General features: G+C 34.2%; 1 protein-coding gene across 12 annotated transcripts in view; it reads left to right on the top strand.

Moving 5' to 3' along the window:
• Positions 1-24,137, top strand: part of LOC110673999 (synapse-associated protein of 47 kDa) — an 88,598-nt gene that overhangs the window by 37,091 nt on the left and 27,370 nt on the right. For 9 of the 12 annotated variants that reach the window (XM_021851221.1, XM_021851220.1, XM_021851219.1 and 6 more), the window contains exons 3-4: positions 7,203-7,490; positions 19,554-19,565. In XM_021851221.1, the coding sequence (XP_021706913.1) occupies positions 7,203-7,490; positions 19,554-19,565 (300 nt within the window). The remainder of the gene's footprint in view (positions 1-7,202; positions 7,491-19,553; positions 19,566-24,137) is intronic. The other 3 variants (XM_021851225.1, XM_021851226.1, XM_021851227.1) reach the window with 3 other exon arrangements.

Raw genomic sequence — 24,137 nt, forward strand, 5'->3', positions numbered from 1 at the left:
GGTTAAGTTTCAATCTTTATTGAAGAGCTCGTTTATTGATAAGTATAGTAACAAAAATAAAGCATGATCGAATTCACAAAATTATATAACGAACAACTTTGTACAAACACACTTTTGAGATATCACATCGCATTGTTTTTTCTCACTTATTATCGTAATTACCAATATCCTACAAAAGCACTAAATTCATCTATAAAACACGAGAATGCCATGAACACTTTTCGATTAAGGTCACGTGGAATACCATTAGCATAAACACTTTCAATGCAACAGAGTTTTTCTTGATACCATTCATCACAACTAAGACTGGTAACATTTTTATACTGCTCATACAAATTATCCAACTTGGGTCCCGTTGCGTCGCTATAAAAATCACACATTATACCAAAACATCGAACGTGTCGGCGAGTAATTGGATCGTCCAGATATTGTAGCTCTAGAAACAAGTTCCAATATATGTCCGGTGTCTGTTGCAATTCCACACATTTAGCTTCGATACCACGAATTTCTTCCTTTGTGAGTGGCTTAAACACAGCTTCAGAGATAGAGAAAAGCTAAAACACATAAAGAAACAAAACAATTCATGAACTTTTTATCTATCGAATATCTCATATGTTATTTTACCGTAGAAAATATAAACAAAAAAATTGTGATCAGCTCCATCATTCCAGTAGAGTTTGTTGTGGGAAACAGATTTGTTGTAACCTTTATTAACTCTGTTATATACGATAGGTTTTTAATCAGTGTACCAAATATATCAGCTGTACATTCTAACCGAACGTGTCTGTAGGCTTCAAAAATGAAAGCCTTGTATTTGTACCCGGCACACCTCGTTGGGATAGGTTTACATATAAAACTACATGCTTTGGATTGAGGAAAAATTCATTTCCGAGACTGAATTATTGGACAGCGTCAGTATCGTAAGTGAAATTAGATATGTTCTTCAGCAGATGATTGATGATTTTTCAGAAAATTATTCATGATCAATAATTGTTTCCTATTTCGATGAATAATTAATTTACGCTTATTATTCATTATCACTAATATTGTTGTCTCAGTTTAAATGGGCGATTATCACAGTAGCTGATTAATAATTAACATTTCGATTTTTTTAATGTAATTATGATTCCTGATATAATTATGATAATCAAGTAATTGTGCTTGATAACAAATGCAAGACTTACAGTCGCCTTTCTAAAGGCAAGATTTTAACAAACTGTTCTAGATATTGCATCTGTGTTGTCTAGATCCAGAAACTAAAATCTTTTAATGTTTATCTAAAATTTGCTTATTTTGCCAATGTAAATGTTGATGTTGATTTCCGAGCCACGGAAAATTACAAAATCACCAATAGTATCACCCCAAGTAATCAATGGGACTAATGTAATTACCTAACATTCATTTCTTATATCTAGGTGCTTGGTGTTATAACACCGACAACAATATCATCCTAAAATGGTTAAAGTAAATTAAGCTGTTATTAACATTTTTTGAACAACATATTACATTTCATTTGCCGTAGCGTAAAATATTTACAAGTGAGTTGATTTCACCTGCTTATAAGAGAAAAAATTAAGGGCTTTCAATTCACTTAACCTGACTTAATTCTATGACGAACCTATCGCCGAGAAGATTGCAACGATTTTTGTCTAAATTTAATTATTTTATTTGAATTTTGTTCCAATGTTTCAACATTGGATATTCTATGTAACTCATTAGTACCAAACCAGGAAGGGAGCTTCAGAATCATTTTCAAAATTTTATGTTGAATCCTCTACAGAGCTTTCTTCCTGGTGTCACAATTGCTAGCCCATATTGGTACAGCATACAACATGGCTGACCTGAAAATTTGTTTGAATATCAAAAGCTTATTCTGAGATAATTCGGGTAAATCAGATGGAAAAATATTGTACAATATTGAGCCCAAAAAATGCATCCTTGATAAACACCAGCTCTTTCAGACTTGGAGTTTTGGTAATTAACCTGAAGTGTATAATTAGAGAGATAACTTTGGAATCCCAATCAAGCCTTTATTCCAAACACTGTCGAATGTTTTTTCTATGTCAAGTAGAGACCAGTAGAATAGCCTTCAAATTTATTGGAACGAATCAAATTTGTTACACGTAAAAGTTTATTAGTGGTCGAATGTCCATGGCGGAATCCGAACTGTTCATTGGCAAAAATTGAATTTTCATTAATGTGGACCATCATAGTGTTCAAAATGAGCTACTCTAAAAGTTTACTCATGGAGGAAAGCAAACTGATTAGACGGTTTTAAAAATTAGTACAACTTTAACAGTGTCCGATTGGTCAAAAAAAATATGCCAACTGAAAACATTTATTAAATATATGAATTAGAAAACGATAAGCTACTTTCTGGAAGTCCAAATCCAGTGGAATCATATTTTTTGTTATCCCAATAATATTTCTCACTTCTTCCAAATCAGTCTCCCAGGAATTTTCAAAAACGTTCTCTTGATTGAAAATGCTTTCAAAATTCTGAGTAACTTGATTTTCAATTGGAAAAAAATTGCAAAATAAAATTGTGTGCGCTTTCAAACTGCATAGCCAGTTTTTGAGCTTTTTCGCAATAAGTTAGTAACAATTTGTTTTCCTTTTTCAATGCCGGTATTGACTCCTGAGGTTTTTTTTTAATTTTAGATAATTTGTAAAGAAATGTTAACATCAAGATTACTATCGATATACGTTTCATATATATTCCAGTCGGCTCGAAAATAATTGAAAGTGGAGCTGATAGGATTAAGAATCGCTTCATTGGATATTTAAAATGTAACAGGGACATGATCAGAATCAAAATCAGCATGACTGATCAGTTGGCTACAAAGATGACTAGAGTCGGTTAAGACCAAATCAATCGTAGAAGGGTTTCTAGGAGAGGAAAAACATGTAAGACTATCAGGGTATTGAATTGAGAAATATCCTGAAGAGCACTCATCAAACAAAATTCTGCTGTTGGAATTACTTTGCGAATTATTCCATGAGCGATGTTTGACAAATAGGCAGCTATGAAAGTATATTTACCAAGCTGTGTTTCAACAGAAACTCCTAAAGTTTCAAAAACTTTAGTTTCAAGTAACGAAAACAGTTGATGTTTTATACGCCTATGAATGATGATTGCAACTCCCCCACATGCCCCATAAAGACAATCATTACGATAAACAAAAAAGTTAGAATCTTTTTTTAGTTTGTATCCAGGTTTCAATATGTTTCAGTAATAACTGCTATATGCACTTTATTAGCTGTAAGAAAATTAAACAGCTCGTCCTCTTTATCATTCAAAGAACGAGAATTCCAGTTTAAAATATTTAAATTATTATTTATTGGATCCATTAGAAAAACGTAATCCTATACCAATTTGATTAGTAAATTTTACACCAACATGGACTGCTTCAGTCATAGTGGTGGCTTTGAACATTGCATCAATCATTAGATTCAATTGTTCAGTTAGAAAATTAAAATCAGAGGCAGACATATCAATTGAAGTGGGTACATTTGATGATTTTCCGTCAGAATTTTTGTTAGACGAAGAGGCGGAGTAGGAGTTTCCTGTGTCGGCGGGGTTTTTTTTCATTTGATTTGAAACAATTAGAATGGGTACTCATAGTACGAATAGGGGAGGAGTTCAAATTACCTGCTACGATATCAGCAAAGGATTTTCAGTGGATAGATACATTCGAAATTAAAAGATTCGAACGGCTACCCGACGGATTAAAATTAGTTTGTGAATGAGCATGATTATGATCTTCCTGATGGGTATGATTCCTAATCAAGCGATCGTTAACCGAAAAATGAGTATTGTTCGATACTTAACCAGGCAAATTCCGGAAACGACCGTTATCGTAACGGATATTATCTTTCATCTGCCTGGCACAAGCCTCGACTACTCTCCTTCGCGAAGGGCAAGCCCAAAAATTGGACTTATGATTGCCCCCGCAATTCGAGCATATAAACTTGGTGGTATCTTCCTTCACTGGACAGACGTCCTTAGCATGAGAAGACCCTTCGCAAATCATGCATTTAGCATCCATGCGGCAATTTTTTGTACCATGACCCCACACGGGTAGAAATCAGAATCCAAAAACAAGATTATGACTCATGATATCATGGTTCCAGCGTGTTTTCGTCTTATGAAAATACACCATGATTTGGACTCATGATATCATGAGTCAGATTGCCGTAACGCAACACACACGTTAGGTTTTTGTAGCTGATTGCTCGGAATCATGATTCAAATGCCAAAAATGCTGAGCCGCATCCGTTTATGATCGACAAAATAAAAAAAAAGTTAAAAATAGCGTACATTGAGATTCGTGCCAAGAACCTTCCGATTGTGGGCCACGTACTCTACCACTTAACCATTTCGTCATCTTGAATGTAAAGAGATCGATACGAATGAGATGAAGCAAAGTGCGCCGCTAAGTGTTTTCACACTGGATGTTACGCTTATGAGGAATCATGATTATGACTCCAGGAACCATGATTTGTGATCCTGATATTATGACCTAACCAATTTATGAATTTCATGATTTGTAAATCATGGTGTGGGGATCAGATTTTTATCCGTGCACTTTTGGCACCGACGGCACTGAGTGAGGTTCCCATGTCACACGGACATCGAACATAAGTTTTGCTTTTTCTAAAGCTTTAATATTATTAAGTTCTTTTTTGTTAAATTGAACCTAATAATATTCTTGAGAAAGCCCTTTCCGAACAATGCCAGATTGGGTTCTCCGTTTCATAAAGATTACTTGGAGTGGGGAAAATCCAAGTAAATCATTTATTCCATTTTTGATCTTTTCAAAAATTGATTTATAGTCACTCGAGAGACCTTTCAAGACGACTTTGAACAAACGTTCAATTTTGTCGTCATAAGTAAAAAAATGTGCTTTTTATCTTCAAGATGTTTGAGAAGAAATTCACGATCTTTAAGAGTTTTCGGAAAAAAGCGACAGTCTCCGTTCTTTGCGATTTGGAAGTAAACCTTGATTCTCCTAATGGAGTTCAAGATCTCCTGCCTAAATCCCTCAAATTCTGAACAACTTACCAGAGCCTGGCCTAGAGGCTACTTCGATTTAGTGTTCGGAAAATTTGTCTAGGGCATCGAACTGATTGCTCATTTCGATACAATTATCAACATTATTCATTTTACCCTTGGAAGAAAGTTCGCATTTCGGAGCAACGTCCTTTCTTCCATTCTTGCCACGTTTAGTGACAGTTTGAGATCCCACTTTTTTGAAAGAAAGTTGTGAATTCAGAGATTCACCCTTCCTTTTGTTTGTAGTTGCAACCCTTTTTAGTGAATAAACGAAAGAAGACGAGAACTCCTAAGAGATTTTTTCCCAAGACGGTGTCCAAGAAGGATTACCACCGCTAGCTTTCGCCAACGGGTCCAACAAAAAATCGAAGGCAACGGGTCCAAATAAGGATCGTAAAGGGATCAATAGTAGAAAAAATAATTTTAGTAGCACTGAAAGGTACCGTTTTTTTTTATTTTAGCGCTGAAAAGTGCTGTTTTTGTAGCACTGAAAAGTACTTTTTTTAGCACTGAAAAGTACTGACTTTCGGTAAACTTCCCAGAGCAGGAAGAATTCGTGTACGCACAGCACAAAGGTACGATGCGCACTAGACTGATGCAAATTTTGAAATTAATGCTCCCCTATGCTCAAACGGTGTCAATTATGATGAAAATCATTCTCCCAAAATTTGAAGTGATTTGGAAGAAATTTGGTTGTGCACACGCCATTTGAAGGTTATATGGAAATTACTATGGAAAAACCAAACATTTTGTGTTCAGTCCTCTATCTGCTCGTCATAATAATATATGAAAAAGCGAACACACTCTTCCCATGTAAAATCTTCCCAGCTACAACTTTGTCGAAGACCACATTTTGTTGAGACGTAAGGATAATTTGTTATTCTTGATTCCAAAGTCTAAACCATGCTGAGATGATCATTCAATTACTTTCAGAGCAACACTGCATTTTTGTTTTTTTGATCAAATTTTTATGAAACTTTCACTACGATATCTTTCCAAGAGAAATATAAAAATGATCAGAACAAGAATAATTTTTGCGTTACACGGTGCGGAAATCTATAGTGGGACTGATATGCGGTTACTTTTCATTAATATGAATAACATTTTTTCCTGATGTCCAATCAAAATGTGGTCTTCGGCAAAGTTGTAACTGTATTCAATTTTCCATAAAATATTATGACGAAGAGATAGAGGGCTGAACACAAACGGTTGGCGTTTTCCATTGTAATCTTCATATAAACTTCAAATGGCGTGTGCACAGTCAAATTTATTCCAAATCATTTTAAATTTTGGTAGGATGCTTTTTACCATAATTTAAATTGTTTAAGCATAGGGTAGCAAAAATTTCGAAATTTGCATCTTTCTAATGCACACTGATTACTATAGAATTGTATGTTGAATTGCTTGTGCATTAAAATTTTTAGATTGCTTGATAATATTGTTCCTGAGATCTAGTTCGTCTATCTAAAAGGTTGGACGAAGTTGCCTTAAATCTTATCACATAGATGATAGAAAGTATAAAGTAATTACCAGTGACAGTGGGTAATTTTACGAAAGAAACTTGTAAACTTCATTATGTTGCTAATATATTTCTTTGACTGCATATAATACATGTTGGTTAAAAAGTAGGTAATAATAATGAAAGATTTTGAAATACGGGACATTTTGCGGGACACTTCTCGGGACATCTGGTCACATTAGTGAAGCATATCGTGTTATGGAGTGTGGGTGTGATTCCCGATTCAGTCATGAAAATTTTCGTAACGCATATTTCTTACCTGTGACTCATGCTTGTAAGTTGTCTAGTTTAAGTTCACAGTCAGTGCAGAGTCTTTATTTTACATTTTTACATTTTACATTCTTGGCACTTTTGATTCACTTCGGCGGTGGGGTTTTTTATAGCTACTGGAGCCCATTTTTGGCCACAATATGCGTCGTGTTGAAGTGCTTCTTATTGAAAAATTTCAGCCGAATCGGCCGAGAAACACCCCCCTGCCTAAGTGAATCATGGAAGTGCCCAAGTAGCTCTGCACCCATAGGCTTTTGATATTCTTCTTCAAGATTTGTCAAGTCCTAGCTTCCTTATTATACCATGTAATGCTTTCTGTACTTGGCTAATAATCGTCTTTTATCTTCTGTTCCACAGTCCCACCAAAAGTGGTGTATTTTCTGGCGTATCGTCAAAGGTGACAGGTTGGCTCGGAAATGCATCAATGCCGTCAATGCCCGCGATGCCATCCATGCCAACGGTTTCAATGCCAGCGATGCCTGCAATGCCTTCCATGCCCTCAATACCCGGACTCCGTAAGCAAAACCAGGACGAAAACGGTGGCATCACGAATGAGGGCCTAGCCACATCGCCAGAGAATACGAATCAAGGTATTGCAGGAGCGACGGATGCAGCCGACGACGAAGACCGGTCCAGGTATATTAGGTAAATGGGCCGATACATAATTGATTGAAATTATGCTAGTTAGTGAGAAGGAAACACTCGTAAAGAAAAGAGGAAACGAAATGAGAATGTTGTATAGCTCAGAGAAATATGCGAAATTTTATTTGCATCCTTCTTCAATCAATCGATCTCTGTAGAGACTTGGGTACGCGACAAAGCGAACAATTTTCTAAAAAAGCTGAGTTGACTCGACATGTTCTATAAGTATATATAAGTATAATAGTTGCATTCAGTTTCTCTGCGCTAATGCTTGCTACCATTTATGACATGTATGCTTCTCTATATTATGAAGTGTTCTTCTAACGAGCCTTACCCATAGTCGATTTTAGCTGTTCTCGTACATTTTTAATGTCTGCTGGAAGCGATGTAGAAACTTTTACGATATTTTCTCCTCATTGTGCCATACGAATGAACAAAAATGATCATCCTATCAATAATTTCCCCTATGAACTATTTGATCAAATATGCTATCATATAACGTTGATTCAGTTTATCATATTTTTTGATGCAGATTTTCACCATTCGATAATTTTCTATTCGTTCGTTTTATTTGAAAAAAAAAAAACATTTTCAAATTTCGTTCAATATTTTCAGTTGTATGATGTACGCAAAAGAAATTTTCGTGATGTGTAGAATTACAGTACATGGCCTTTCTTCACTCTTCCATAATGTCCTTTTTATTGTTGTCCTCATTCCCCTAGTTCAGTATGCCTATTCACGACGTTTTTGACATAGCGATGAATACACCTTTTGGTGTATGTCTTGAGATTTTTGTTTTTTTTTAATGAGATTCGATCAACTATTATTATTATTTGTCTTTCTTTTGGTGGCTTTACGCCCTTGGCGAGTTTGCCGCACAATCGATCAACTATTATACTTTACAAATTATTTGTTTTTTTTTTATCAGCCGAATGGCAGTGGGACTTAAAGCTGGCAAAATAATTGTATCGGCAAAATTTTCCAAATCACTCAGGTCGTCTATAATTGAAAATTTCAGAGATTAACAATAATTAGGTACAAGTAACGTTGATGACTTATTTTAAGACAATATTAACCAAAAGGCTCTTTAGAATATGCTTGAAACATGTTCAGTCAAATACAGTACTGGCCAGAATAAACTACACAAAGACCGGTTTTTTTTTTTTTTTTTTTTTTTTTTTTTTTTTTTTTTTTTTTTTTTTTTTTTTTTTTTTTTTTTTTTTGTATGGTATTCAGTTGGAGCTGCCTGACAGCTTAACTTGTCAAGGCTAAACCCTCGGTCTGGCTTTTGCCAAGTTTCCCCTCTACCAGGACCAATACTCAGACGGACTAGGCAATGGCGCCCACATGAACACTGTTTTTTATTCGTATTGTGACGTGGTAGTTTTTGAAAAATACCCATATTCCCTTGCTTCTGAGAAAAGGAAGCATTGTGAAAATCAGCAGCTCCATTAGAATTTGTTTGAAATAGTAGTGTAGTAGTGTCATTACTAATACTGTCTAATCGAAATGGTTTTGAATAATTTGTCATTCAAGTGCTATTCTGATTACTCCTGTCTTTTACGTAAGATTAGAGTCTTAAATGTCAATTGTCGTCAAGTCTTAACAAAATTAGGCTGTTTAGTAGTAGTTCTAGTAAATTTCATTTTTGTTGTTAAAAGTATTAATTGGTCATTACGTTCATATATCCTTAAAGAAAAAAGTCGCTTTCCTTGTCTGTTCAACAATTTTTCGGAATTAGCAAGTGTACCCTAATAAGCGATCTCAGCGTCTTACTTTCCATAGTCATTTTTATAGTGAATATTGAAGAGTAAAGTTACCTTAGGCTTCTATTACAGTCTCCTACAAGATTCACTTTTCGGTGGCAAATGCAATGCTTCACAACGCCTACTTTCTACTTGTAAATTTTGCGAAAATGAAGCTGGAATTAGATTATTTATACCGCTGTTACAAAAGAGGTATTTCTTATTATGGAAATGTAAAAACCATATTAAAATAAGATTGTCGCCACTTATTTCTACTCAGTGAATCTACTAGTCATTTTCCTAAGAGTTCCTAAGTATTCCCTACGTCGTATATGATAACGATGTATCTAGCTAGCTAATAGTAAGAGTGGCTACGGATCATTCTGGTTAGCAAAAGGCAAACTGAACGTCACCAATAGTATTAATGTCCACTTCGAATAGATTAATTATTTGAAATGGGCATCAATTCTATCAATGACGCAGAATGTCCGTTGGATCACATCCGAGATATTAATGCGTCTATGCCATATGAATTATGACGCGGCTTTAAGCAAAAAATGCCAAAATGTGATACCACCACTACAGGTTACGCCTTTGGTTTCCATCATATGGGCTAATGGATTATGCCCTCCCATCGCGGCAAGGTCGCATAACCAAGGGGAAGGTACTACACAAAGACCGATTTTCATACAAAATGGTACAAAATAGCTCACCGATTGATTTCAAGTTTGGACTGCGTTTCAGAAATAACTTGAGCTTTGATATGTGAGAAATTAATTGAATTCTGTTCAAAAGTTTTGACGCTATTAAAAAATACTACACACTTAGATCAAATTACCAAATTCGTTAATCCATTTAACGAAATCTCAACAGCTGAACGATCGGTAATCGGTTCGGTAAACGAGTTGATTACAGATCTTTCAGTAATCCGCATTTTTGTGCCCAGCTATCAAAACAACCGAATTGTCGGAAATCGTTTACCGAAAAACTGTAGCCACGGTACACAGATTATTTTCCTTGGAACCTTGTTTTTTCGTAAGGAATAAAAACAACGAAGATGGACGTTCGTGATTGTGCTTCTTTATTTCATAAGTTAAATAGACGTCATATATAGTTACACTCATGAATATAATACATAGACGATCGATGCCACATTTTCTGTCGGAAACACAAAGCAGGATGCGCACGAGAAACTTCAACGGTAGCTGCGAACACTGACAACAGGACTGCAAACATTGACGTTAGTTTATAGGTGAACCGTTTATACGCTACCAAAAACTCACCTTCATCATAATTATCTGCCTAGAAAATCTATGAGATACTGGCACAATTTCGTTTTCAGACATTCCATGAACAATTTTACTGCAACGCCCCTGAGAGAAACGTACACGATTGATTGACGCTGTTATTTGTTCAAATAACTGAAGTCGGTAATCTAATAGACATTTTACCGAAGCTTCAGTTGAACATTAAAATTACTGATTATTCGGTAAAGAATTCACCGTATTTCGGTAGTTCAGTTCGTAATGAGCTGTCAGAGGCTGCTGAATTGTTCTTGTGAATTTCTGATTTGTTCGATAATTTTATTTACTGAACGCGCATAGTCTGATTGAGTGTGTATTTTGAAAAAAATACTGAAATTTTCTGAAAATGAATGAAATATTTTTAAAATGGTAATATTTAGAAGAAAATTTGCTTCTGCAAATTTAACGACTTAGAAGAAATTCAAAATATTGTGGAATATTATATATATCCTAAATTGTTCGTATTCAAAATATCTAAGAATTAAAATTTTGCAATTTTGGTTTTTAATAACTTTGTAATTCTTGCATAGAATTTAAAGCCTAACTTGAAGTTATTTGCAACATACAGTTCAAATTCAAGATCAATCGGTTTGCTATAAGCATAGTTACAGGTATCCAAACTTGACCATTTTATATGAAAATAAGCCATTGTGTACTTTATTATAATCAATAATGTTTAATAATTTCTAGATTGCAGTTCATCGCTATTTTAGTTTCGTTTGAATTGAACATTCACATATTTTGAATATTTCTGTGTTGACATAAGCGATTTCTCTTCATCGATCCTCTCTTTCGCTAATAACTTCGCTAAAGTAAATAAATCTGTAATATTTCTTGTTAATGAAGCAAGAACTGATTTTTCATCCTACAGCACAAAAATATGTTACGAAAATAGAATCTGTTTTCTGCAATAATCCAAAGAGAGCAACGATGAAGAGAAATCGATGAATGTAGATAAGCTCTCATGAAAAAAAAACACAGATTTACTTATCAATCGTGACAATCATCGCATGTGCTCTGCTCGTTCGTTTTATTTAAGTGTTTAGTACAATCATCAAAATACTGTTCGCTATCATATTTCCACCGTCTATCAAATCCATGTTTTCCTAAGAGTTGGTTTCGGAATTGCGAAGAAATAGCAATTCAAAGATAAACGTTGAAATGACCTTATAATGTATATAAAGGTTATTAAAATAAAAAAAAGTTGCAAAATGCACTGACGTGATAAAGTGCGTAACATCGATTTCTTGATTGTAGGGGAACTAGGTACATAATAGGGTCCTAAAGCCCTGTGCCAATTTTAGTACCAAACGGTTTAGTTTAGGCTAGAAACACATGTTTACTATATTTTTAACTGATTTTCGTTGGTTTAAGCCCAAAAAAACATTTATTTACGGAGAAGCTGTCACACCCCTTGGTTTAAACTCAAATGTTGGGTATATTTTGTTTTCCGTGTCCCTTCCGAAATGTCAGAAAGGAACAACCTCTGTGTTAAATCTAAAAGCCCTGTGGCATTTTTGTCGATAAAGTGAACGTCAAACATGTCAAGTGTCAAGGTTCATATTGGGAACCATTTTTAAGATTAAAATTTAAATATGTTATAGCCGTTATTTGAGCTGAAAAAATTGCTAAATTAGAACATGCTCTTTCGTATTATTAAATAAAAACAAGAATTCATTAAATATTTCAGGACCCAATTGTTGATTAAATATCATAGGTGGAATTGAAATAATGACGCAGAAACTCAAATAAAATATGGAACGGTCTTGTATTTGGTGCATGCATTAGAATTGCGTAAATAGCTTGATTTTGCCGCACACAATTTGTTTGAAACTGGTTGGCGCATTTTACCCCACTGTTTTGAAAAACAATGTTTTAGGTTTCATTTGATTTTAATTCAATACCTCAGATTTGATTACCCATGACTGTTTTTAGTTATTGCTTAGTTATTTTTTGGACTTTCCTGTAAATCCAATTAGAATGAGGTGGATTTCTTGACGAAATATGTAGGCATTTTTCCTTAGTTAGCGCATATTAAGGTGAAGATGAATCGAAGCCAAAGCTCAAATTTTCAAGAGCACGGATCTGGAGAACCAAACATCCGTTTGAGCTGAAAACCTAATCGATTGGTCACCACCAGCTAGGGACCAATCGATTAAGTTTTCTGCTTGAACGGATGTTCGGTTCTCCAGATCCGTGCTCTTGAAAATTTTAACTTTGGCTTCGATTCATCTTCACCTTAACCCGACGTTCCTTAACGGGCGGCTCATTTGGCTGATAGGGTCATTTGTCCGAATGCCGTTTGGCTGAACAATTACACTAGTAAGAAACTATAGATAACATGTCAATATACATTCGATCAAATAGTGTTTGGCCAAACAACGTTTGGGCAAATAGCCGGATATCCCTCATGGATAATTAAGCTTTTACAGCATCATCGAAATCAGAAATCATATAGATTTACGTACAATATAGTTTTGCAATTTCCTTGAATCGTTGTATAATGGATTCGTTAAGTAACTCAAATGAGTTACGTAATAAAATAGCGTTGCGTAATGATTCGCAACGCAACAAATATCAGTTGGGTAATGAGTTTTTACAAAACTCATAATATGGTGCAGGAAAGTAGGTTGTTTCATGACGGATTGGTGGAATTACCTACTGATGAAAAGTAGATTACGCAACAAGTCGCAGAATTATCATTTTTACAACACGACTCGTGCGTGTATTCAATAACACTTGTCGAGTTTGGTAGTTGCGACGAGTGCTATATAAATTGAGTTCTGCAGCGAGTTGCTTACAAGATTTTTTTTTGTTTCTTTATTAAGGTGAATTTTAGTACATTGACATATGGCTGGTTCTTCACCTAGTAGCTTACCACTTTTTTTTTGCAATTTCGAAAAAGACCGCTCGAGGATATCAAAACTCAAATCGGGCTGCGATTTACCATTATTTTGAAATTTATGAAAATTGCGCAACGATTCATTGTGTAATTCAAAACAGTGCGGTATGAAAAAGCGTAGTATAAGAATTCATTACAGTTATTTGCCTAACGACCCTGCATAATTCAGTGCAGGAAATCAGGCAATTTCATCTCAGATTACGAGCAGAAATTGTATAAATAAAGAAGTGTAAACACTTCTCAGTAAATTTTTCCAATGCCTAATCTTTAGAGATGGGACTGACTTGCGATTCAAGATAGTATTGCTGTTTGCCTTTGACGTGCAAATCGGGTTGAACCTGGCTACAAATGCGGTAACACAAAGTAATGAAAGGATACTTAGCAACCATGATTTATACCACCGAAAACCTAGCATAGAAAATCAAACTTTGACTTCGCCTTCCTTGTGAAAAAACTTACCGCGTTTGGTGTACCTGCATTTGATATTTGCGTTTCAAACGCAAACAGCTATAAAGCAAAGTCAAAGATAAAGTTTTTTTGAAATGAATTTTATCACATTTTAACTCATTCGCATTTAGCTAGATAAGTTGAAACTGATCTAAATCAGTATTATCCTTTGACAAAAGTGTCCTATCAACAAACTTTCTTCTGCAAAGTTGTTCATTTAGGCATTTTTGACATTTGTTCCGAAGACACTTATGGCTCTATCACTGATGTGGATGGCGTTGTATGACACTTCATCAAAAACTGTTAAAAAAATTATTTGAATAATTTTCACGTAAATTTTTTTAAACATAACAATAACAAAGAAAATTTTCATTATTTGCTGGCAAAATTTCCAGATTATATAATACTTTTAGCACAGACAAGCGACGTTACACTCGGACTATTTTCATCGTACAGCGAAACAACGCTCAATTCTAATATTTGGTAGTTGGCCGACGGCTCAATCGTGGCGCTCGTATCGTTTTTGTTCGAATTTTATACATGCACTGCCGCCACCTACTGGCCTGTTGGCAAAATACAATATTTTCAGCTTTGGGTGTTAATGTTCGCATGACAATGATTTGAATTAATAATTGTTCTAGCTATTTCGTCTGTTTTTCTGAGATTTTAGTAAAAAAGAGTCCAAAAACAGTGTTCTACAAAATCTTGGGTAGCTCATGACGCAGCAGATAATTTGTTATCTACGACTAATCAAGAACATTAGCTTCATTGTCACGAAGAAAGAAAAGTGGAGCCGCGCCATTCACTTCAGTCTTAGAGCATAGGTGTCTTCGGAAGAAATGTCAAAAATGTAGCACAAATTATTTCAAAATATTTTGTCGAAAACACCAAACCTCTAGGATTCGAGAGTACTAGAGATTTTAATCGACGAAAACAGCGATCTGCCTAAGTGTGTGGCTCGCTTAGTAAAAGATATGTCGGTCTAGCAACATTGATGAATTGAGTTTCTTATCAAACAATTACGTCCGTTTGGGCTAAAATATAAGGAGCTAGGTTTATTAATTACTTCCATCGTTTTTCGTTCATTAGCTAATTTTACGGATTATGGCCAACTTTCACTTTTCCTAACACAGCTGAAATTTCCGGGATTCTTAAGAAATAAATTATTGTTGAATTATACTTATTTCTATGAAAACATTACCGGAATTCATAAATAATTTATCAATTTAATGGAACTAATTTACCAACATATGTTGATTTATCTAGTAAAACATATAATAATCTGTAAAATAAGCTTAATATGTTATATTATGGCAATTCAAAATTAAACAAAAACAGTTTGAAAATCCAATCTCCCGTATCTACAAAACGGTCAAGCTTTGATATCACATTAGGGCGGTTCAAAATTAAATAAAGTTTGGAAATCCAATCTCCCATATCTTCTATGTCATCCTGACCATAAAAATAGGATTCTGTGCACTTTTCAGCTTTTCCGGTGAAGAATTAAGTTTGTATAAAAATTACTATGGAAAAAAACATTCCAAACACGTTAGAATTGTAACAAACTTGTAAGTTCAAACTTATCATTCCATAGTAAAAACTTATTCATTACACCATAATAAAAGAAGTTGCTGAAGAGAATAATCGAACAGATGGGAGATGAGATATTAATGACTTTGTTTGCTATTATTTAACTATATGTGTGATTATAGATCGGTAAACTTATGCAAACTTCTCAAACAAAACTTATACTTCAAAAAAGTTTCACTTTTTCAACAGCTTCCTTTATTATTTTCAAAATTTATCCATAGTAATTTCCATATAAACCCACATCGTCTTTGATCACCCATTAAATCTCCACCAAAAACCAAAAATTAAATCTCCACCGAAAATTTCACAAAACACTATTTTTATGGTAAGGATGGTATAAAAGATATGGAAGATTGGATTTCCAAACTTTATATCATTTGGAACCACCCTAATGTATTATCAAAGCTTGACAGTTTTGTATGAAATGCGTAATATAGTTCAGTCATCACTCTAACATAGCAACACCGATGTAAGGTAGAGTAAGGTGGGGCAAAAGTTCGACCTTAGTGGAACAATCAATATTTTCAGAAAAACAATAGCAGTTGTGAATAAATAAATACCACACGGTGAACCTTCACCATATTGGCTATAATTTTGCTGAACAAACTTTGCCTAAATGTTTACCCATTTCTAAAATTGATTGTCTTGAACGAACTTTTGCCCCACCGGTAGGGCAAGAGTTCGAATCAAGCGTGGGGCAATAGTTCGCTGACTGAAACACATACTATCGATACTTTTGTGACATGTATACTTTATACAAACCGTAAACTTATGTTTATTGAAAAATACAAACTAAATTTTCATCAAAAAATTGCCCAAAACAGAGTTAAATGTATTATACCGAAAAATATCAGTTTTTCGCAAAACTAACTAAAAAGGAGACATTTTGATGACTTTTTTCACACGATCAAGCATATTTCGCTAAAATTAAAGGTTATATGTAGCTTTTAGGCAATTTTTAATTATTTCCGCGAGATAATGTATGGGTCGAACATTTGCCCCGCTGATTCGAACTTTTGCCCCACTATAGGCCAAAAGTGGTTTCCAAGGATTTATGAAAAAACTAATACGACTCAAAGCATCCTTATGATAGATCTAGAAACCCTCTTAAACAAAAAAATTGAATAAGATTTTATTTTGATATTGTTCCATGCATGTTCCATGAAAGTTCGACTGAAAATTACAATTTCTATGCCTTAAGACAATAAAAAAAAGCTATAACTCTTCCAAATCTCAATCGATTTCTATAATATTTGGAGTGGAAGTCCCCTACTTGAATAGCATTTGAACCACCATGAAATTTATAACATTTGTTTTAAATTGAGCTAGAAATCTCAAAAATAAACTCTTGCCTCACTTTACTCTACTGGGGTTTTCGAGAAAAAATTATCCTATTCATATAGTTAATAATTCAATTAAGATCAACTATTTTTTCGTAAACTCCGCTTGACCACAAGGATCCACATCCAGCTATAACATAATCATTCTCACAACTGCTTCACGGCATTTTTTCCATGTTTGCACATCTCATTTCATCGCCTTATCCTCTGGACATCGCTTTTCTGTTATATGCACTTTCGTATCATAACTTTCCGAAATAGCTCGCCAATACGTAACTTACGCACATAACCAATTGATATTCCAAAAAACGACAACAATGTTTCCAAAACTAAACAATAGTAATGTAGAAAATATTGCAATGCAGATAGAAGATCACAAAAATTTCTTCATTTGTGTATGGCCCATTTGAAATCTAGTTTTAAGTGATATAATTTGAACATAAATGTAGTTTTCGATTCCATTCCGTTTATCAAGTATCGATTTGTTTCCATGTAATTTCCGCAACGGTATCAATCAGTTTTATTTCGTATTCATAGCGTCACCAATACACATGTAACCCACAATCAATCTGATATATCTCATCATAACTCTAAGTCAGGAAACAACTTATGGGGACATGACCACTGGTATCGGTCGAAAACAGTTTTCTCCACAACCTGCCACTTTTTTACATCCATTACAACAACTAAAATAGATCGTACCGACGTTTTCACATCATGTCGTTTGCTTGGTAGTTTAAGGTACACTGTCGAAGCTTATCAATTGTTTTATAGACGAAAATATCACAATTTTCTTACTGGTCGCTAAGTTGTAACTACGCCGATATATGTTATTTTTTATAAGAGTAGTTTATGATGACATGTCTGTAGTTAAAAAAATGTCTTAATTGAAAAGTCATAGTTATTAGTTAGTACTATTTGTGTTACAAATAATTACAGGTTGTCCTTACTTCAAATCTTATTAATCAAGCTGTCGCTCTTTTGAAAAAAATGTATCTTTTGACTACTTTGTGATCGCTGTAGTCATTTTTAGCATAAAATTCACTTATCCCAACGAATTTCAGTAGAATTTATCATGCTTTAAAATAAATCAAATATTCTAACAAACGGTTATAGGACAATGATTGCAATAGACTGTTCTCCAAACCATGTTAAAATCTTATCGATCTAGTTCTATGATCGCCTTAAGAGGAATATAACCATTGTCGTTTTACAAATTTTCAAAACCAATTTTTTTTTGCTCAAATTCGAAGCAATGTTTATGAAAATCTATCATTGCATTACACTTGCTAACTATAACGCAATGATAGATTTTCATGAAGATTTCTTGAAATTTGAACAAAAAACTGGGTTTTTATTTCTGATGATTGCATGATGGATTCTTGAACCTTACCCATACTTCAGTTTAATGTTCAGTTATCATAAATGAAAGATTTCGGTAAAATTGAACATTTTCTTAAAGAAAGTTGTTTTTCATGAATCTCCCACCACAGCCTTATGGATAGCTCTTTTTTTTGGTCTTATGATCTGGAGGCCATTATAACCATTATTAAGACAAAAAAAAATCACAGTGTTGGTTTGAATTAAACCAAGCTTTAGCATTTTTTTCTGAAAGAGGAAAGACAAAAATGATAAGAATCAATTCAAACCATGATAAAAGTCATGAAATTGATCGAAGTTCACCGTCATATTTGGTACCGCAATGTTTTCGCTTCTTCTTATTATTTACATCAGGAAATTCTTATCGTTTTTCTTGGTAATATATATTGAAATTACAGTCAAACCTCCATAAGTCGATATTTGAACATCGACTCATGGAAATATCGCATCATGCAATAGAAATGCTTTAAAATGCTGTTCGAGGAGACTATCATAGAAATCATGAAATTGATATGCCATCTGTTCAAAATTACTTATTCGTGGAAATTATCATTTGAAAAATGTGGTAAATCCGCCATGGGCGAAAAGCCACTATGTTAAAGAATAATAATGATATCTGAGATAACATTCATTAATTCATCTGATCTGAGGTAACATTCATTAATTTGATCATGTTTGAACATCCTTTTGAACGGTCAAAATGCTCGCTAATTGTTGAACACGTCATAAGGAATACACGGGCTGTTCAACAATTGGCGACTTGCCCTAGTTCTAAAAGTTTTGCATAGGTCTAAACATTTGATATCATCGCACTTGACAAAAGCTCCTTTCCCTAATAAAAGCGTAACGTAATTCATAGACGCTCCCTGAAGTACTACGAGCATCACGGTAGCAATAATCGCTAATATCGTCACAATTTGACGTACCAATTTGTCGATAGTGTGCGAAAACCACCCCCAGCTCACTGGAGGATGCCTGACCAGAAGAGCAGAAAGACGAGCTCAAGGTCTAATTAAATTTAGGTTCTACAAGCACATAGCCTATTGATTTTTGTCCAATATGTGCCACTTGATACGCCTCTCAACCTTCACGTTTATGTCGATACGTCAAGCACAGGGATGCCTATAAGAGGTAAAACCTACGTAAGGGTATATCAAGAACGATGAGTTTATCTCAGAGGGCTTATATGATTGAGTTTTGGTTAATTTTAGCTTGTCTGATTCTACGAGAATACAGCGAGTAGCATAACGCCAAGCAAACGACATGAACTATGACAACGATCATTTATCCATACAGTGGTATACAATATATTATCTTTTTTCTTCTCATCCCGTCTACTTATATTGTAATTTGTACAGACCACAGGAAAGGTACACTTTTGTTCCATAATCTGTTTCAGCTTTACATTTTTTGATCCACTTTTTCATAATATTGTTGTTATGTTTGCTTATTGAAGTTCGACACTATCAATGTTTTGATTTGTTTTTCACATAGAAGCTTCGTACAAGTTTGCTTTCGGCAGCTTTCGCTAATCTCAATACATGGTAAGTTGATTTATTATGCAGAATCTTAAACACCGCATTTCCTATGTTTCAGTCTAGTAGAATTGAGTACATACACGGTCATTCGATAAGCACCTTCATCTACTCGAAACATGCCTTGTAGAACTCTGAAAATATTTTCTATCTAGAAAATTAAGATTAATAGAAATAAGAATGGCTTGTGATACGTAATGTACTACTGAGAAAGAAAAATCGTGTTGTATTTTACTTGTAATTGTTTCCTTTTTATTAATATTTATGAGCTACAATAATAACAATCTGCTGCAATCTCGCTATTATTTGTCCTAACATTTAAAATAACACATTGCTCGTCGTGGAAAAAAAACTTAATCAGCAACTAAGCCATAAGGGGGAAAATGTTTTATTTAATTCTTGAACTAAGGGTGGTTAGAATCTACATATCCAATAAAATGTGTGTCGTCGTCATCCAAGTGTTCAAAAATCGAAATAAAAGACTTGTTCTGAATCGGGTTTCTTATGAATCATTTCGTGATTAATACTTGTTTCAAAATAGTCTTAGAACGTGAGAGCCAGATTTATTATAGATTTGTTAATACAGTGTGAAAAAGTTATCACTCGATAAAAAAAAATATTTTCATTTTTGCGTATTTGTTGAATGAATGAATGTTATTGTAATATTTTATACCAATTTTACACGTTGCTGAAGGCACTTGATTTGTGTTTTGAATTTTGAACTTACCTTGTGCACAAAAACATAACAATGCACACAGTATTGGACAAAAGATTTGCAACTTTTTCGATTTTTCATACAAAATGGTCAAATTCGGAGCCTGAGATCTTAGTTATTATTAAACCGATTTTAATGAACTATTCGCAGCACGTCAGACATTACTTGAATTTCAACATAAATGTTGGAGCGATTCTTCCAATCACGAGTAGAAAAACAATAACGCAAAGCAAGATGAACAAATATGCTGAAGACAGTTTTTGTGTAAAGCTTTCTTATTTTCAAATAAATATATTATAACTTTTCGTCAAAAATTTCATTTTAATCAAACAATTATTTCTTTTGAACTAGTAATTGAAAAAATCGTTCAAGCATATGTGTTAAAATTGAAGTAGATATAACTTCAATTTTAACGTACTGAAACCATTTCATTCAAATCGGTACATAAATAACCATAATCTAGCCTATTAAAATTGATTACTATGTACGAAAAATCGAAAAAGTTGCAAATGTTTTGTTGTATATGTATATATTAGTTAACTAAACTTGCATTAAAAAATTAAAAAAAAAATTGAAAAAGTTACAAAATTTCTACATTGATTTTACGAATTTTTTAAATTCCATTTGTATTGCCCAGATATGCATGGAATACCCTAGAAACTTGCAATAATTTCTCAGACAAATGGAATTTCTGTAAGCATTACATTTGTTTTTTAGGACATCCCTTCTCAAGTTTTGTCAGTAATTATTATATGCATTACTTCAATTTCTGCGGGAGTTTTTTAGTGAAGTCTAAGCCATAGGTTACCATTTTTTTCGAATACGCGTCTCTCCTACTCGTTCGGTATATTTTTAATAAGATTATTGTCTAGATAAATAGAGGAGGATGAGGCAAAATTGCCACCTGGGGCAAGATGAGAAAATGATTACCCCTCAATTTTGAGACTGATCAAATTATTTTTTTTAATATCGTTAGGGTGAATGATCCATTAGTTGCTGGTGCTCCTATAGTTGCGGTAGTGCAATTTTAGCTGATTCCATTGTGTTAACTACAGAACGGACACTGCCATTCGACGTATTGACTTGTTGATACAAGAAATAGTTAAAATATCGTTTAAATAGCTTCAACATTGATAAAATACAACAAAACGGTTTAACTTAACTCACTTGTACCAATAGTTGCGGTAATGTGTTCCTATAATGGAGGATCCCATAAGAAAACAACGGATACCGCAATTATAGGGACACAAATTAAAAATATACCTCAGCTAAAGGAACAGTGTACCAATAGTGGAGGTATTTTTTTTTACTGACATGCCGTTGGTTCCTGCGATGAAATCATTTTTCTCAATAAGCTAATGGTCATTACTTCCCGTTACAACAATAATGTGTACATTAAGTGCACTTCTTGAATTTTGAGCTTGAGCTTGAGCTTGCTTGAGCTTGATTGGCCGCCCGTGGATGCACTCCAGTATCGCCAGATCAGCTGCACTTACACAAGGAACCAACCGAATGACTGCTTGGGACTAACAGGCATCCTCAGTGTATAAGTGCTGGTGATCTTCTATTTTTAGGCAACAATGGCACCTGCCACGTCAGAATGCAGACCAATGAGGGGAAGGGGGAGGAATTGATGATGCATTGAACTGACTCCCACGTAGACCGTATTATTCCACTGCATCCACGTCAGTTCATGCGGGAGTGTATGGATTGGGGGAAAGGCATGGCAGAGAGGTTTGCTTTTGTGGTTAGCAGACTGCCTATGTATCAGGCGTAAGAAAGGCGTGCGCGTGGAAGTAGGAAGCGTTAGGGAAACGGTTTCTAGTCCGTCTCTGGTTCTAGCGTTTGCTATGAATAGTTTGAGTGTGATAGATTTAGAATGGAAGATAGAAGCAAGTGAGAGATATACAACTACAAAGTACGAGGAAAGGGACGGGCCTGGGATTGAACCCATGACCTTCTGCATATGAAGCAGAAGCGGTAGCCATTAGACCACCAACCCCGTCATTAAGTGCACTTCTTGAATTTTGAGTAATCAAATAAGTTGAATCATGCTTAGTACCTTCACTATTGGAATATACACTGTTGAATTAAGGTGCATCTAACTACTATCTTTTATAAAATTTATTGAAAATAATATGAATTTGAAAATATTAGTAAATTATCATAACTTTTTTATTATAACAAATGACCAGAACAAAATAAGACTCGTATAACAATATTTTGACCAAATTTCTGATTCTCAGCCAACATTTCAAGACTTTGTGTAATCTTTTAGTATATAAAGGAAAAAATCATTGAAAAAAATACAGTTCCGTAATCCGGGGGCAAATTGATCACTATTTTGCATTTTTTTTGTGTTATCCTTTGGAATTTAAATATTGTCAGATAAATTTCGACAAAATCAGTGCTTCATTAATCTTTATCAGTTTATGTTATCGACTTTTCATAAAATAATATTTAACATATCATAAAAATAGATTTAATCTCAAAAAAATAAAATGTCACTTTCTACTAAATTTGGGTCTCCTGAATCTGAAAATGATGTCAAAATTCTTACAACTCGAGTATTTGACAATTTTATTGCAAAATTAAACTTTGGAAATCTGCCTGATACGTCTAAATGTAGGCAATTTTCCTTGAAATAAGCATAATATTTGAGAATAAACGGTTTTATGAGCAAAAAACTATACTTGCTATGCTGTACGATATCAAAAATGAGTGCAGTAGTTCATACTAAAGCTTACACAACATTTTAAACACTTAAAGTTGACATGTTGGCATAGTACCAGTGGATTGTTTAGCACCGACATTTCCAACTGTATTTCTTATACCTTCAAAATGTGCGAATATTTCTATGCAAAATTGACCCTAACAAAAATGAAATAGTTCAAAATCATCATTAGATATCTATAAACTAGAATACATGGAATGTCTGTGGTGCCAACGAAACCTTCAACATCCTTGGGAGGAAATGCATTTTGGTACCGACCTGATCAAATTCGCCCCAGTGATCATTTTGACTCCGGATTACGATACCTTACTTGATTTAGATATTTATTACAAGTCGGAGCAAGATGAGCACACCTTATGGAAGTGAGATCTTTTTTCGCAAAAACAATCAAATACGCTTAACATTACATGGACTAGATGCTTTAGCTTCATTACATATGTTGGTTAGCTTGTATTAATAAATTGAGCCATTTCTAGTAAAACAAAATTGATAATGCATTTATATCTCCACACTGTGAAATGATTCAATAATTTTTTGCTCAAACAAAATTTAAAATGTTTAGCTTGATGCAGTTGCAGTATATACAATGCGTATCAATGAGAAACCTTTGATAGTTAAAAAAAAAATCAATGTTAATTAAGGGAGTGCCCATCTTGCCCCGCAGGTTTGCTCGACTTTCCCAGCAGCGTGTTTAACACTACTGAAAAACATCATTTTTGTTCAGTTATTTTATTTACGAAATTTTCATTACGAAAAGATCCTGGACTGACCAGGAACCGAACTCAGACACCTTTAGCATGGCTTTGCTTTGTAGCCGCGGACTCTAACCACTCGACTAAGGTAGGCCCCTTCACGACTCTCCAGAATGAGCCGTTTTTTTCTTCTAAAATATGTTTAAGTCTCCAATGCTTCAGGTATGAAACCATTCTATCAATTGATATGGGCGAATGGTGAAGAC

The sequence above is a fragment of the Aedes aegypti genome, chromosome 3 (assembly GCF_002204515.2).
Source record: "Aedes aegypti strain LVP_AGWG chromosome 3, AaegL5.0 Primary Assembly, whole genome shotgun sequence".
Classification (NCBI taxonomy): domain Eukaryota; kingdom Metazoa; phylum Arthropoda; class Insecta; order Diptera; family Culicidae; genus Aedes; species Aedes aegypti.